At 42.4% G+C, this 13,922-nt stretch overlaps 1 protein-coding gene across 1 annotated transcript in view; it reads left to right on the forward strand.

The window, feature by feature from the left end:
• The window catches only part of BRF1 (BRF1 general transcription factor IIIB subunit), a 372,560-nt gene that overhangs the window by 192,100 nt on the left and 166,538 nt on the right, over positions 1–13,922 (forward strand). Inside the window, exons 8-11 of the mRNA XM_069734087.1 lie at positions 10,321–10,447; positions 10,820–10,859; positions 12,349–12,441; positions 12,949–13,191. Coding sequence (XP_069590188.1) covers positions 10,321–10,447; positions 10,820–10,859; positions 12,349–12,441; positions 12,949–13,191 — 503 coding nt within the window. The remainder of the gene's footprint in view (positions 1–10,320; positions 10,448–10,819; positions 10,860–12,348; positions 12,442–12,948; positions 13,192–13,922) is intronic.

A 13,922-nucleotide genomic window follows, 5' to 3' on the forward strand; every position in this document is an offset into this window, starting at 1 on the left:
ATGGAAGGGAAGATAGACAAGAGATTACACATCCATTCATCTACTCATCCATTAACTCGTCTATCTATGCGTGGATGGGGAGAAGGACGGAGGGGTGAATGGCGAGACGGATGGAGAGATAGAAGGGTGAGAGGATGAATGGATGGTTGATAGAGGTAGATGGATGGGTACATTTACAGTCAGATTTAAAAATGGACAGATGGTAAGAACAATACATGGACGGACAGATGGAGAGAGAGGTATTGCCATTGTTAAATATCGACAAATATAACAGAAGACAAGGTGAGAACTTTTTTATTATTATTTATTATTGCATCAATGTTTCCCTATATGTCAGACCATTATTGATGAATCATTCAGTGTTACTCACAACTTCTTCCCTCCCAATTTAACCCCTTAGTGACAGAGCCAATTTGGTACTTAATGACCAAGCCGATTTTTGCAATTCTGACCACTGTTACTTTATGAGGTTATAACTCTGGAACGCTTCAACGGATCCTGCTGATTCTGAGACTGTTTTTTCGTGACATATTGTACTTCATGTTAGTGGTAACATTTCTTCGATATTACTTGAGATTATTTATTAAAAAACCGGAAATATGGCGAAAATTTTGAAAATTTAGCAATTTTGAAAATTTGAATTTTTATTCCCTTACATCAAAGAGATATGTCACACAAAATGGTCAATAAATAACATTTCCCATATGTCTACTTTACATCAGCACAATTTTGGAATAAAATTTTTTTTTCATTAGAGAGTTATAAGGGTTAAAATTTGACCAGCAATTTTTTATTTTTACAGCAAAATTTGCAAAACCATTTTTTTTAGGGACCACCTCACATTTGAAGTCAGTTTGAGGGGTCTATGTGGCAGAAAATGCCCAAAATTGACACCATTCTAAAAACTGCACCCCTCAAGGTGCGCAAAACCACATTCAAGAAGTTTATTAACCCTTCAGTTGCTGCACAGGAACTGAAGCAATGTGGAAGGAAAAAATGAACATTTTACTTTTTTCCACAAACATTTTACTTCAGAACCAATTTTTTTTATTTTCACAAGTGTAAAAAAAGAAAATGAACCACATAATTTGTTGTGCAATTTGTCCGGAGAATGCCGATACCCAATATGTGGGGAAGGACCACTGTTTGGGTGCACAGTAGAGCTCAGAAGGGAAGGAGCGCCATTTGACTTTTTCAACATAGAATTCCCTGGAATTGAGATCGGACACCATGTTGCGTTTGGAGAGCCGCTGATGTGCCTAAACAGTGGAAACCCCCCACAAGTGACACCATTTTGGAAACTAGACCCCCTAAGGAACTTATCTAGGTGTGTGGTCAACACTTTGAACACCCAAGTGCTTCACACAAGTTTATAACGTAGAGCCGAAAAAATTAAAAATCATTTTTTTTTTTCACAAAAATGATCTTTTCACCCCCAATTTTTTATTTTCCCAAGGGTAGCAAGACAAATTGGACCCCAAAAATTGTTGTGCAATTTGTCCTGAGTATGTCGATACCCCGTATGTGGGGGTAAACCTCTGTTTGGGTGCACAGTAGAGCTCAGAAGGGAAGGAGCGCCATTTGACTTTTTCAACATAGAATTCTCTGGAATTGAGATCGGACACCATGTCGCGTTTGGAGAGCCGCTGATGTGCCTAAACAGTGGAAACCCCCCACAAGTGACACCATTTTGGAAACTAGACCCCCTAAGGAACTTATCTAGGTGTGTGGTCAACACTTTGAACACCCAAGTGCTTCACACAAGTTTATAACGTAGAGCCGAAAAAAAATTTTTTTTCACAAAAATGATCTTTTCACCCCCAATTTTTTATTATTTTTTATGAGAGACGAATGTGCCAATAGACGTGGTACACCATAGCAAGCTCCCACCCGCCAGGGTCAGAACCACTATATGCACAAAACAACCAGTTCTCTATAGAAAGTATTGTCTGGTACCAGAGGTTCGGCAAGAACCATAAAGTAAAGCCCATAGTGTATAAGTACGGAACTTCCTAATTTTTTTAGAAATCCTACAATAAAATGATCATGCCCGTATCATCAACATAAATATAAGTAATATAAATGGAAGCCAACGTTTTGTGTAGCAAGAGTCATAAAGCAGTCAAAGTTAGATAAATGGTCAAAAATGTTTGTGAGTAATCAAGTCCTAGAATTCATTTTCAGATGATTTCACTTTTCAAGATCATTTCTGGGGTCCACATTCTAACGCTTATTGACATAGGTACGTGGACGAGAATTTGTTGGAATAGTAGTTTGGTATGGGATTGATCGAGTCGTAGAATTTTCAGATGACCTGACTTTGCAAGAACATTTGTGGGGTCCACACTCTAGAGCGTACAGACGTGGGTACGTGGACGAGAATTTGTTGGGATAGTAGTTTGGTATGGGATTGATCAAGTTCTGGGTAAAATGGGATCTACTAATTAAAATATTATTTATCAATTGTTCCAAATTGTACTACTGGGGCCACTAAGCAGAAAATAAAAATTATTGAAAAAAAGCAAACTAATAATTGTAGGTGGTGTGGTAGGTCTCAAAACAGGGGGAGATACAAAGGCCTGGTTGGGATGGGCATGTGGGGCAATAGAATCGGGAATCACTCCGCCTGCCATGCTTTCTGCAAACTCGGCACCTTTTTTGAGGATACCTTTGGGTGGGAGTGACAGGGACAGGGTGAGGAAAATGGCGTTCTGACAGTCTCCGGGAATCCTCAGAGTCGAAGGCTTCCCCCGGTGCCATGGACTCAAATATGAGGCTCTCTACTACTTTTTCCTGAAAGTGCAGGAAAGTTAGCGGTCCTTGAGATTTTTTATATAGGACAAAGCTGTTGTAGGTGGCAGTCTGAATTAGATAGATTCCCACCTTTTTATACCACGTCCTGGTCTTCCTCTTGACCAGGTATGGTTGCAGAACCTGGTCTGACAGGTGTACGCCACCCATATGTCTGTTATAGTCTGTGACGCAGACTGGTTTTTCTTTGTCCCTGGTGGCACCCGTCTCTCTGACCGTCACAGTGGTGTCCGTATGCAGTGTGGAAAGCATGTAGACGTCCTTCCTGTGTTTCCACTTCACTGCAAGAAGTTGGTCGCTTGCAAGTGAAAATGACGCCCCCCTCTCCAAGCGTCTGGACACCAACTGTGACGGAAACCCCACTCTGTTTTTCCTCACTGTCCCACAGGCCCCTGTATTTGCAGCATGGAGGGATTTGTATAGGGGGATACTCGTGTAATAGTTATCGGTATTCACGTGGTACCCTTGATTGAGAAAGGGCGTCATTAGCTCCCAGACAATTTTGCCTGGGATACCAATTGTCTGGGGGCAGTTTGGGGGGTTTATTTGGCGGTCCCTACCTTCATAAATTAGGAAGGTGGACGTGTACCCTGATGAGCTCTCGCAAGCTTTATATAATTTTACGCCATATTTGGCTCTCTTGGAGGGAATAAATTGGCGGAATAACAGATGGCCCTTGTAGCTCATCAAGGACTCGTCGACTGCCATATTTTGCTCTGGGGTATAGGAATTTAGAAAGGAAGTTTTTAGGAGGGAAATTAGGGGTCTTAATTTATTTAGCCGATCGTAGTTGGGGTCAGTTCTTGGGAGAGCTTGGGAATTGTCACTGAAGTGGAGGAATCTCATCAGGGCTTCGTAACGGGCTCGGGACATGATGGCTGCAAATACAGGGGTGCAGTGGACAGCTTTTGTTGCCCAGTAAGAGCGGAGAGTGGTTATTTTTTTACTATACCCATATTCAGGGTGAGGCCTAAGAATTTTTTTATTTCGGGGACATTTGTGGGGATCCAGGAACGGGAATGAAAGGCAGTGGGTTTTTGGGAAATATATTGCCGGGCATATAGATTTGTTTGGTGGACGATTAATTGCAGGACTTCGGGGCTAATGAAAATTTCAAAAAAATCAATAGGGGTAAAATTGGCGACATCTACTTTTATTCCAGGGACTGCAGAAAAAGGAGGAATTTGAGGGGAAAATGAGGTGTCATTATACCACAGCGGTGGGGGGACTGCGGTACTTGGTCCTGCCTCTGAAGCTTCAGCAGTGACGACCGACTCCGCTACCACCGGGCTGGGGGATCCCGTGGAGGAAGAGTCGTCATCACTGTCTGAAAACTGCTCAACTTCAGGGGCAGAATCTGTTTCGCTGCCGGAGCAAAGCAGGCTGTAAGCTTGCTCCGCGCTAAAAGTTCTGCGGGCCATTTTATCTAATTCCTCCCCTAACCCTAACCCTAAAAAATTTAAAAAAAAAAAAATTATAAATTTTTTCTTTTTTCTTTTTTTTTTTATAATCCTCTGCTGATGATGCAGGGATTACGGAGAACGGGGGTGGGTAAATTGGATGCTGGCGGAGGCAGATATTATGTTTTTTGTAACTGACAGGGCAGCACTTGAACTGTAGTCTCTCTCTCTTCTCTCCTAGAACAACTACAAGGAGAGAAGAGAAAGGTACAGCCCAAGTGCTGCCATATTTATCAAATATTAGGGGTTTTGATCACTGTAATTGGACATATTACAGTAATCAAAACCCAGCAGCCAATGAGAAAATTCTCATAGGTTGCTGGGTCTTTGCTGGCAGATCATGGCAGGCGCACTGCGCATGCGCCCGCCATTTTCTTCCAGCAGAGAAGAAGAAGGGGGGCCAGGAGCCGTGGGCTGAGGACCGGGGACCATGGACTGAGGACCGGGGACAGGAGCACTGATGTGCAGGCGGTATGGTGGGGGGCTCGGGGGCTCTATTTCTCTCCCTTCTAATGTGCGATCACATCAGAGGGGAGAGAAATGCAAAGCATTTTTTTTTTTTCACAAACTATTTGCAGCGATCGCAACCCCGGGGGTCTATAAAGACCCCCGGGATTGCGATCGCTCCAGGGGTCGGTAAAAACCGACCCCAATACATCGGGGGAAGCTAGGTTTTGGCGGGCGCATCTGCACTTGCGCCCGCCATTTTAGAGCCCGCACCGGAAGGAGGAGGGTCGGGGACCGGGGGGGCATCTTCACCGGTACATTAGGTACCGTGGGGGGCTCGGGGGACCCTATTTCTCTCCCCTCTAATTTCCGATCACATTAGAGGGGAGAGAAACACAACGCAAATCGCGTTTTTTTTTTTTTTTTTTTGGCGATCGCAGGTAAACGGTTAATTACCGGCGATCGCAAATGCGGGCTGGGTAAAAAAACCCCCGAATCATGTTCTCTGGGGTCTCGGCTACCCCCGGCAGCCGAGACCCCAGAGAAATTCGGCCTCTGGGGGGCGCTATACACTTTTTCCACAGCGCCGTTAATTAACGACGCTGTGGTTTAAGTACCCTTAGCGGCCGCCGTTAAAAGGCGTATCGGCGGTCGCTAAGGGGTTAAGAAACAATAAACCAATGAGCAAACTCCTAATTGTTTGCAGAAAACTAACCAACCCTTATAACTACTAGCACACCTTCTGGCCTACCCAGCTGGCACAGGAAGGGGCATACAGAGGTGTTTCTTCTGCCCACTAGTTGTGCTTTGCCTAGGATGTCACAGTGTAGCAGCGGCCTGAGTGGTTTACAGAAGCAGCAGCACAAATCCCACAAAAATGCTTCTGCTCTCAGAAAAGCAAAGTTATTCTGACATTTTGGAAGGGGGATTTATGCCAGTGGTATGGCATTTTGCAGATCACCATTTGTGTGATTACATTGCTAGTACCAGTACTTTGTTGTTTTCTGTTAGATGTGCTCCCAATGGAGTGAAAAGTTTTAACGCTAAAGGCAAAAGTAATTTTTATATTGCAATTAAATGTGAAGTCAGAAGTTTCCAATGGAAATGTCAGATGTGATAATGAGGAAGATCTCTCAACTTTATAAAAAATATAGCAGTTTTTATTAAATGTGATATTTCATCTTTACTTTGGCTTACACTTCAGCTCTACAGTAAATTATAGAAGAATTGTTTTTATATTGAAACTCCATCAAATGGAAAAGTTCTGATATTGCTTTTCAGGCTGTTTACAATCACGCATATTCACTATTTGGATAGAAAAATTTTAGGACGCCTAAAGAGTGCACCTTACAGGAGCTTTTGCATTTGTTCCTGCTTTGTAGCTATGGCAGCTTCTCCTCTTGTGCAAAGGAGGTTTCTGTGGGAACTTTTGCTCATTCTTCCAGAAAAGTGTTTGGGAGGTCATACACTGCTATTGGACAAGAGGAACTGGCCAATCTGCATTTCTGTTCCTTCCAAAGGTTTAGGACGAGGTTGAGGTCAGGGCACTATACAGCCAGTCAAGTTCTACCACGCTAAACTCGTCCATCCGTACTTTTGTGGACCTTGTTTTGTCACTGGGGCACAGTCATGGTGGAGTAAAAAACAGTCCATTGGCGGTGTCTTTACACCACTTCATCCTGCATATCTAATTGTGCTTGGTATGTCTGCAGACATCTGCTCTGCCAATGAAGCTCCTGGCCGGAGTGCAATCTTTGTGCTGATTTCATTGCTAGAAGAAGTTTGGACTAAGCAGAGCATTGGTGACTTTTATACCTACTGCTCCTCAGTGTATCCTCTTAGTAATAATACGAGTGGTATGGGGGTGAAGAGAGAATATTTAGGAGAGAAGAAATGTCATGAACAGGCTTGTTACACGGGTGGCTCCTATTACAAGACCACGCGTGTATCAGCATCGGCCATTCTGTCACTTGTTGGTAAATACAGATGGCATGGCGAGGGGCTGTAAGTTGGGACGTCCAATGAATTAGATCAAGCCACCTTTTTTCATTGCTCCTTGTCAAGTTCTGATGCTTACATACTAATTTTAGGCGTGTTCGCTTGTGGACTTTCGTCGGCATGGGCAATCTGCCCTACGGATACATAGCAAGCTGTGATTTTCTGAGTCCTGACACTTTTCTATCACTGCATTAACATTGGCAGTAAATTGTGCAACAGTAGCTCTGATGTGGGACCGGACCAGGCGGGCTAGCTTGTGCCATCCCATGCCGATCAATAAGCTCTGGGTGCCCAAGATCCTACCACCGGTTCACTGGTCATCATTCCTTGGATTCGTCTTGGTTGGTATTAGCCTTTGCATACCGGGAACAAAGCACAAGACCTGCCCTTTTGGAGATGCACTGACATAGTAGTCTGACAAGAATCGAATTGTGATGTCTAAAGTCGCTCACCTCCTTCCTCTTGACAAACTGTCCTGCTTCCAACACATCAACTTCAAGAGCTGACTGTTTTCCCTTTAACAGGAGCCAATGTCACAAATCGGTATTACTCCAGGTCTGTGATTTTCAAATACCTATTGACACAAGCAGATTGCTTTTTCTGTCATTCCTTTTGATTTGGACTCCTAGTCTCGTGATCATTGGGGGTATCAGTAGTGTGGCCCACATCAGTCATACATTTACAAGCTCTTTGGAATTTGGGGCGATACCCCCTTTTAATTATAATTAATACAACCATTAAAAATACAGGCGAGTGTAGCAAAACCTCAGCCATCCTAATCATCAAAGTGTTTCATGTGTCTGTGACAGAAGGCTTGAACGTAGCAGATGAGGCTTCCTTGATGCCTCCTTCGGTGGGGTGTCCTCCGCAGGGTGGCTCTACTTTTTTTTTTTCTTCTTCATGTGCGTTCCCATGCTGTGCGGCAAAAAGGCCAAATTTTTAAAGCCTTTGAATCCTTCTAAAATGAAAGATTAAAAGTGAAATGTAACAACTTGGATGTTTTCCATCAGCCGGCTCCCTGCAGAGGTGCGTATGAAATGACGGCAGACGTGGACCGCTGCCTAAATGCACTTGTGGTGTCACCTGATCTCTGGGGGTTGTGTGAGTGCTCCGCCATCCAGCTCGGCTTTATGTCCTGTGGTGTCTAAATGCTATATGCAGTGATTAAGGCAGCCAACCGTTCTTAATAGAAGAAGAATTGGAGGAGAAATCGCAGCAGAAAACGAGGGCATTTACTCATTGGAATCAACCTGTTTGACTATGGAATCGTACAGGGATCTGTGCCTATAGGGTGATGTTTATTGCTGGTTTAAATGTTCATACCAATCATTCACACCGCCATCATTCGAAGCGACAGCCTGATTTCCTTTGACGGAAAGTAAACGATGAAACTGAATCTTATATGCAAGGAAAGCAGAAGACAGCGATGAAGATATTACTGTATTTACCGTGCCATTCCACAAAGTCTGATTGTTGGTTTTGGAACGATCCCGTGTCGCTTTCATCCGCCGTGTTTACCGATATGAAAGGGAGAAGTTTTCTTCAATGACTGGTGTTAAATTGAGTTTGTCAGGGCTAGGAAAGCGACAAAAATATAGATCTGATTGAGATTTTTTTTTTTCATCTTGGAACCTGGATGGTTTGTTTGCAATTTTCTGAGAACGCGAGAAGTCTCAGTTCTGTTTAATAGGAACTTCATGGCCCCACTCGTCACACATGTACATAGTGAAGCTGTCAGGATGATTTTACTTCGAAAACTCATAGTGTGGCGTTATACTACAAAAATAAAAATGATACCTAGCACTGCATTAACACGTCTTTTGTGCACTTTTAGGCTACATTGCACATGGCTTCAAAGCTTGATTTCGCATCACTGGCACATGGGATTGGGATACCCATATACATTTTAGATGGTCAGCGAGTCCTGCTGAAATCATGGGTTTCTGTAACATGTATGGTGCGTTGATATAGTTTTTAGGCAACCATAAGACACCTTGTGCAACACTCCTATTCCAAGTAAAATGGTACCATGTGCAAGGTGAGGTGCTTCGCATGTAGGTTTATAATCACTAGACCCAGAATATCATATATAGTTTTGGTTAACATCCTTGATTAGTGTACAAAAATCCAATATCTTCAGACATAAATGGAGATGTGCCAGCTGTGTATCAAAACCAAAAAAAGGAGCTGGAGCAGAAGTTGGTATATGTGTAAATACACGTTCACACTGGAGACCGGATAGGACCATCCCGATGGGTATAGCTTGTCATGGTGGGATTGCTATTACTCTTGATTTAAAAAAAAAAAAAAAGTGTTAACGAAGTACCTATGGTATTTACATGTAGTATTTATTTACTTAATACAGGGTATATGATCATTTTGGGGTTTTTTTTTCTTGTTTTTTTTTTCAACTCTATATCATTAGAATAATTTAAAGAAAGTCCAAACACATTAAACAAAAAGTTGACCTATCAAAGGAAAAATCGTACATAACATGGACGGGATTAAAGGCACTTGTTTCTAATTCTTGGTTGCACAACCTTCGCCCATTTTTTTTTTGCATCCGTCTGTGAGCATCTTTCATCGGTCTGCTGGTAGTTTCTTCCACTGCAATTTTCAAGCTCTTAGATACTTGCAGGCTTTTTTCACAGTGGCAAAATTCATTTGGATTTACATCAGGACTCATTTGCATGCCGGTGTAAAGCAGACATTTTTTTAATCTTGGACGTTCTTGGGTACTTTTGGATGTGTTTATTTTGACGACTTTGTCTTTCTGTAGGACCCATATTGTTTGACTGAAATCTAGTTTTCTAAAGGTCTGTTTACACTGGCCGGACAGCGGGCCTAAGGGATCAATGAACAGCTACTGGTTTGCTGACCTGCAGTTATTTAATAACTTACACAGGCAGACCGCACTTCTGTAATAGATGGTTCAGCGCACATAAGCTGCCATTGTTCTTGTACACAGGATGGCATGTTGCCCAAGAGATCATTTCACCCTACGAACAGTTGATCGTCAGTCTATTTAGACTGCACAATTCTCATGAATGAGTATGTCCTAGAAACGCTTGTTCCCGATAATCTTGGTGTAAACAAAGCTTTTGGGAACACATTTTGCCTTACAATGCTTTCCTCTGATTTTATTGTTCCTGTAACACATTCAGGATCTCCAGGGGCAGGAAAGCAACCCCAAAACATTTTGGATCCTACACCAATAGGTATTGGTCTCTTTTCTTTCTAAGGTTAATTTCTCATTTATGAGCACAATGCAAGTATGAAACTCCAAAAAGCTGAGCTATGGTTTCATTTGTTCATATAAAGTTTTCTCAGAAAGGTTGTGGGTTGTCTGTATCTTTTGGCAATGTTTAGTTGCTCTTTTTTTTATATATATATATATATATATATATATATATATATATATATATATATATATATATATCTTCCTTCACTAGGTTGTCTTTAGATTCCTGGTGGTGTACTTGTAGCGCCTTAATACGTAATATTCAGGTGTGCCAATAATGTGGACTACAACTCTACATGACCATAATTATCACATCCTTTCCACATGTCTTACGTATTTTATGTGATGGCCATCTTTTTGCAGGTTAACAGAGTTTGAAGACACCCCAACGAGTCAATTAACGATAGATGAATTCATGAAGATAGATTTGGAAAAGGAATGTGATCCTCCGTCCTTCGTTGCAGGTCAGAGGAAGATCCGGCTACAGCAGGTAAAGCCTTTTATCCATATCTCCGTCATTAACCGTTCCCCGACCTGACTACAGCTAATTCTCCTTCATATCCAGATCAGCGCAGCTTTATGCTGAATAATTAGGTTTTCCTAATTCCATATACAAGATCAAAGTCTGCAAAGGCTTAAAGGCAAATGTTCAGAGACCAGTGGGATGAAGTTTTCAGGCTGGGTTCCCAACATAAGTAGCTGTGGAGCAAGCGGTGAATAACACTGCATCTAAAAAGATAAAAAACAAAAAAGAAGCTAAGTGTCTGTTCATGTAACATTCAGGCCTAACATTGAATATATCTCTCATGCATAAAATTAAGTAATAGTGCATCACAATGCAATTTAACATTTATCATTTCAGCTCGAACAAGAATTTGCAAAGAAACTGGACGATGTGGAAGGTAACGTTCTATAAAAGGGATACAACATTAAATGGAATCTGTTAGTACAAAATAACTTTTCAAACCATGCACAGTTGGAGTGCAGAACGGTGCAGTGCACCCTTGGTGTGATGGAACGATGCAGTGCACCCTTGGTGTGATGGAACGATGCAGTGCACCCTTGGTGTGACGGAAAGGTCCAGTTCACCCTTGGTGTTGCAGAACGGTGCAGTGCACCCTTGGTGTGGCAGAATGGTACAGTGCACCCTTGGTGTGACTGAAAGGTCCAGTGCACCCTTGGTGTGATGGAACGGTGCAGTACACCCTTGGTGTGAGGGAGCGGTGCAGTGCACCCTTGGTGTGAGGGAGCGGTGCAGTGCACCCTTGGTGTGAGGGAGCGGTGCAGTGCACCCTTGGTGTGAGGGAGCGGTGCAGTGCACCCTTGGTGTGGCGGAACGGTGCACTACACCCTTGGTGTGGCGGAACGGTGCAGTACACCCTTGGTGTGGCGGAACGGTGCAGTACACCCTTGGTGTGGCGGAACGGTGCAGTACACCCTTGGTGTGGCGGAACGGTGCAGTACACCCTTGGTGTGGCGGAACGGTGAAGTACACCCTTGGTGTGGCGGAATGGTGCAGTGCACCCTTGGTGTGACGGAAAGGTCCAGTGCACCCTTGGTGTGACGGAACGGTGCAGTGGACCTTCCCACCTACTTGTTTTCCATATATACCCTCCCGGTTCTTCAATGATTGTCAGCTGTAGCTTTACAGAAGCCAGAGGATGACTGAGATAAAAAAAAAAAAAATAATAGATGGGAAGGTGTACTGAAATGTTCGGCTAGACCAAGGGGGCACCTGAATGCGTATGCTTAGTTCAAACAGTTATTTTGTGCTGAAAGACTTACATCTACTTAGCAAAAAAAAAGTGACTCTTCAGAAACGGCGGCCCACTTGTCTGGTATTCTAGCTCAACTATGGCAATACTACACACAACCTGTGTGCAAGAGTGATGGCGCTGTGATTGGAACAGCCATGTTTTAATAGGCTTACATTTTTTGTATGCTGGTGTCTAAATGTGTGCAGTAAATAGCAGAGTGGAGGCTGCGCATGTCTGCAAGACTTTGGGCATTATACTACATTAACACATCCATTAACAGCCAAGAAAAACAGAACATTTTTTTTCTCAAGTGCAATCCTATTTGCTTTCTAGTAATTGCGTCCTTTTTTTTTTCTCTGAAGCAGGTAGACTGTCTGAAAGTTAGTTTATGTCTATTTTATGAATCTTAACAATAGATTAAAAAAAAACAGATGAAACTCGAATGGATCTCTGAAATACAACCTCTATGGTCTGTGTGTCATCCGTGTCTCAGCCAGAGAGCACTGGGGCTTGTCACATGTATGTGTGAGTGTAGCCAGCTAGATATGTCAGACAGGAAAGACGCTACTCCTTCAACAAGACTTTAATCATCCAGTAAATGTAATTCACTTGTTCAATCTCATTTCTGTAACAGGAGAAATCACATCTTATCAAGATGAAATAGAGAATGAGCTGGAGAGTAACCGGCCGAAGCCAAAAGGAATTTACGCCTCTTTCAGCAAAGACGGTGAGATGGAGTAAATGAGCAAAAATCTGAAGATTAATAAAAAATAATGCAGGACAAAATTTAGTAGTTTAGAAAACTTAATGGTTAAAGGAGTTTTCATAAAAATTGATATTGATGACCTTAACCTTAGTGTAGCTCATCAATATCGGGGTGATGGGTGTGCTGACAGCCAGACCCCCCACCATCAGCTGTTACTACCTCCGAATGGAGCAATGGTACTCCTCTCTATACACTGTGTATATCTGGCCGCTGCCAGATGTGATAACAGCTGAACGAGGCGGGCTCCGACCACCCGGATATACGAATATCAACCCCTTTTATGCTGCTCTAACCCCAGTGGTGCTAGAATTCCCAACCGGATTACCTACATTGTGATGGCTGATAGCCCAATGTCATGTTGGTGACTTGTATATAGAAAAAAGAAAAGGAATCAAACCTCCTGCGATAAAAAATGGATAATCCAACAAAATGTCCTTCTCCCTTGTGATGCTGACCTCTTCTCCATAGATGCAGATGACTCCTCCAGTATATTAGAAGATGACCGGGAGGACGAGGAGCTCGAAGCGGCTGCAAATCACTTAAACAAAGATTTTTACAACGACCTGTCTGAGAAGACCAAATTGCATGGTTGTGAGCCTACCATCCAGCCTATTCCTATAGAGACTCTGCTGGGGCCTCTCCCCACCGCTGCAAGCTTAGGCATCACAGAATCCATCAAGGAATGCATCGATGCCAAGGGACAAGAGAAATGTAAGTGCAGGACATGCTTTACTATTACCTACTACTACTTCTATTAATACTACTACTGCTATTACTACTACTGCAATTAATACTACTGCTATTAATACTACTACTGCTATTACTAATACTACTACTGCTATTACTACTACTACCTACTACTATCACTACTACCTACTACTGCTATTACTAATACTACTACTGCTATTACTACTACTACCTACTACTATCACTACTACCTACTACTGCTATTACTACTACTGCTATTACTAATACTACTACTGCTATTACTACTACTACTACCTACTACTATCACTACTACCTACTACTGCTATTACCTACTACTGCTATTACTAATACTACTACTGCTATTACTACTACTACCTACTACTATCACTACTACCTACTTCTGCTATTAGTAATACTACTACTGCTATTACTAATACTACTACTGCTATTACTACTACTACCTACTACTATCACTACTACCTACTACTGCTATTACTACTACTGCTATTACTAATACTACTACTGCTATTACTAATACTACTACTGCTATTACTACTACTACCTACTACTATCACTACTACCTACTACTGCTATTACTAATACTGCTATTACTAATACTACTACTGCTATTACTAATACTACTACTGCTATTACTACTACTACCTACTATTACTACTACCTACTACTGCTATTACCTACTACTGCTATTACTAATACTACTACTGCTATTACTA

The sequence above is a fragment of the Ranitomeya imitator genome, chromosome 1 (genome assembly GCF_032444005.1).
Source record: "Ranitomeya imitator isolate aRanImi1 chromosome 1, aRanImi1.pri, whole genome shotgun sequence".
NCBI lineage: Eukaryota > Metazoa > Chordata > Amphibia > Anura > Dendrobatidae > Ranitomeya > Ranitomeya imitator.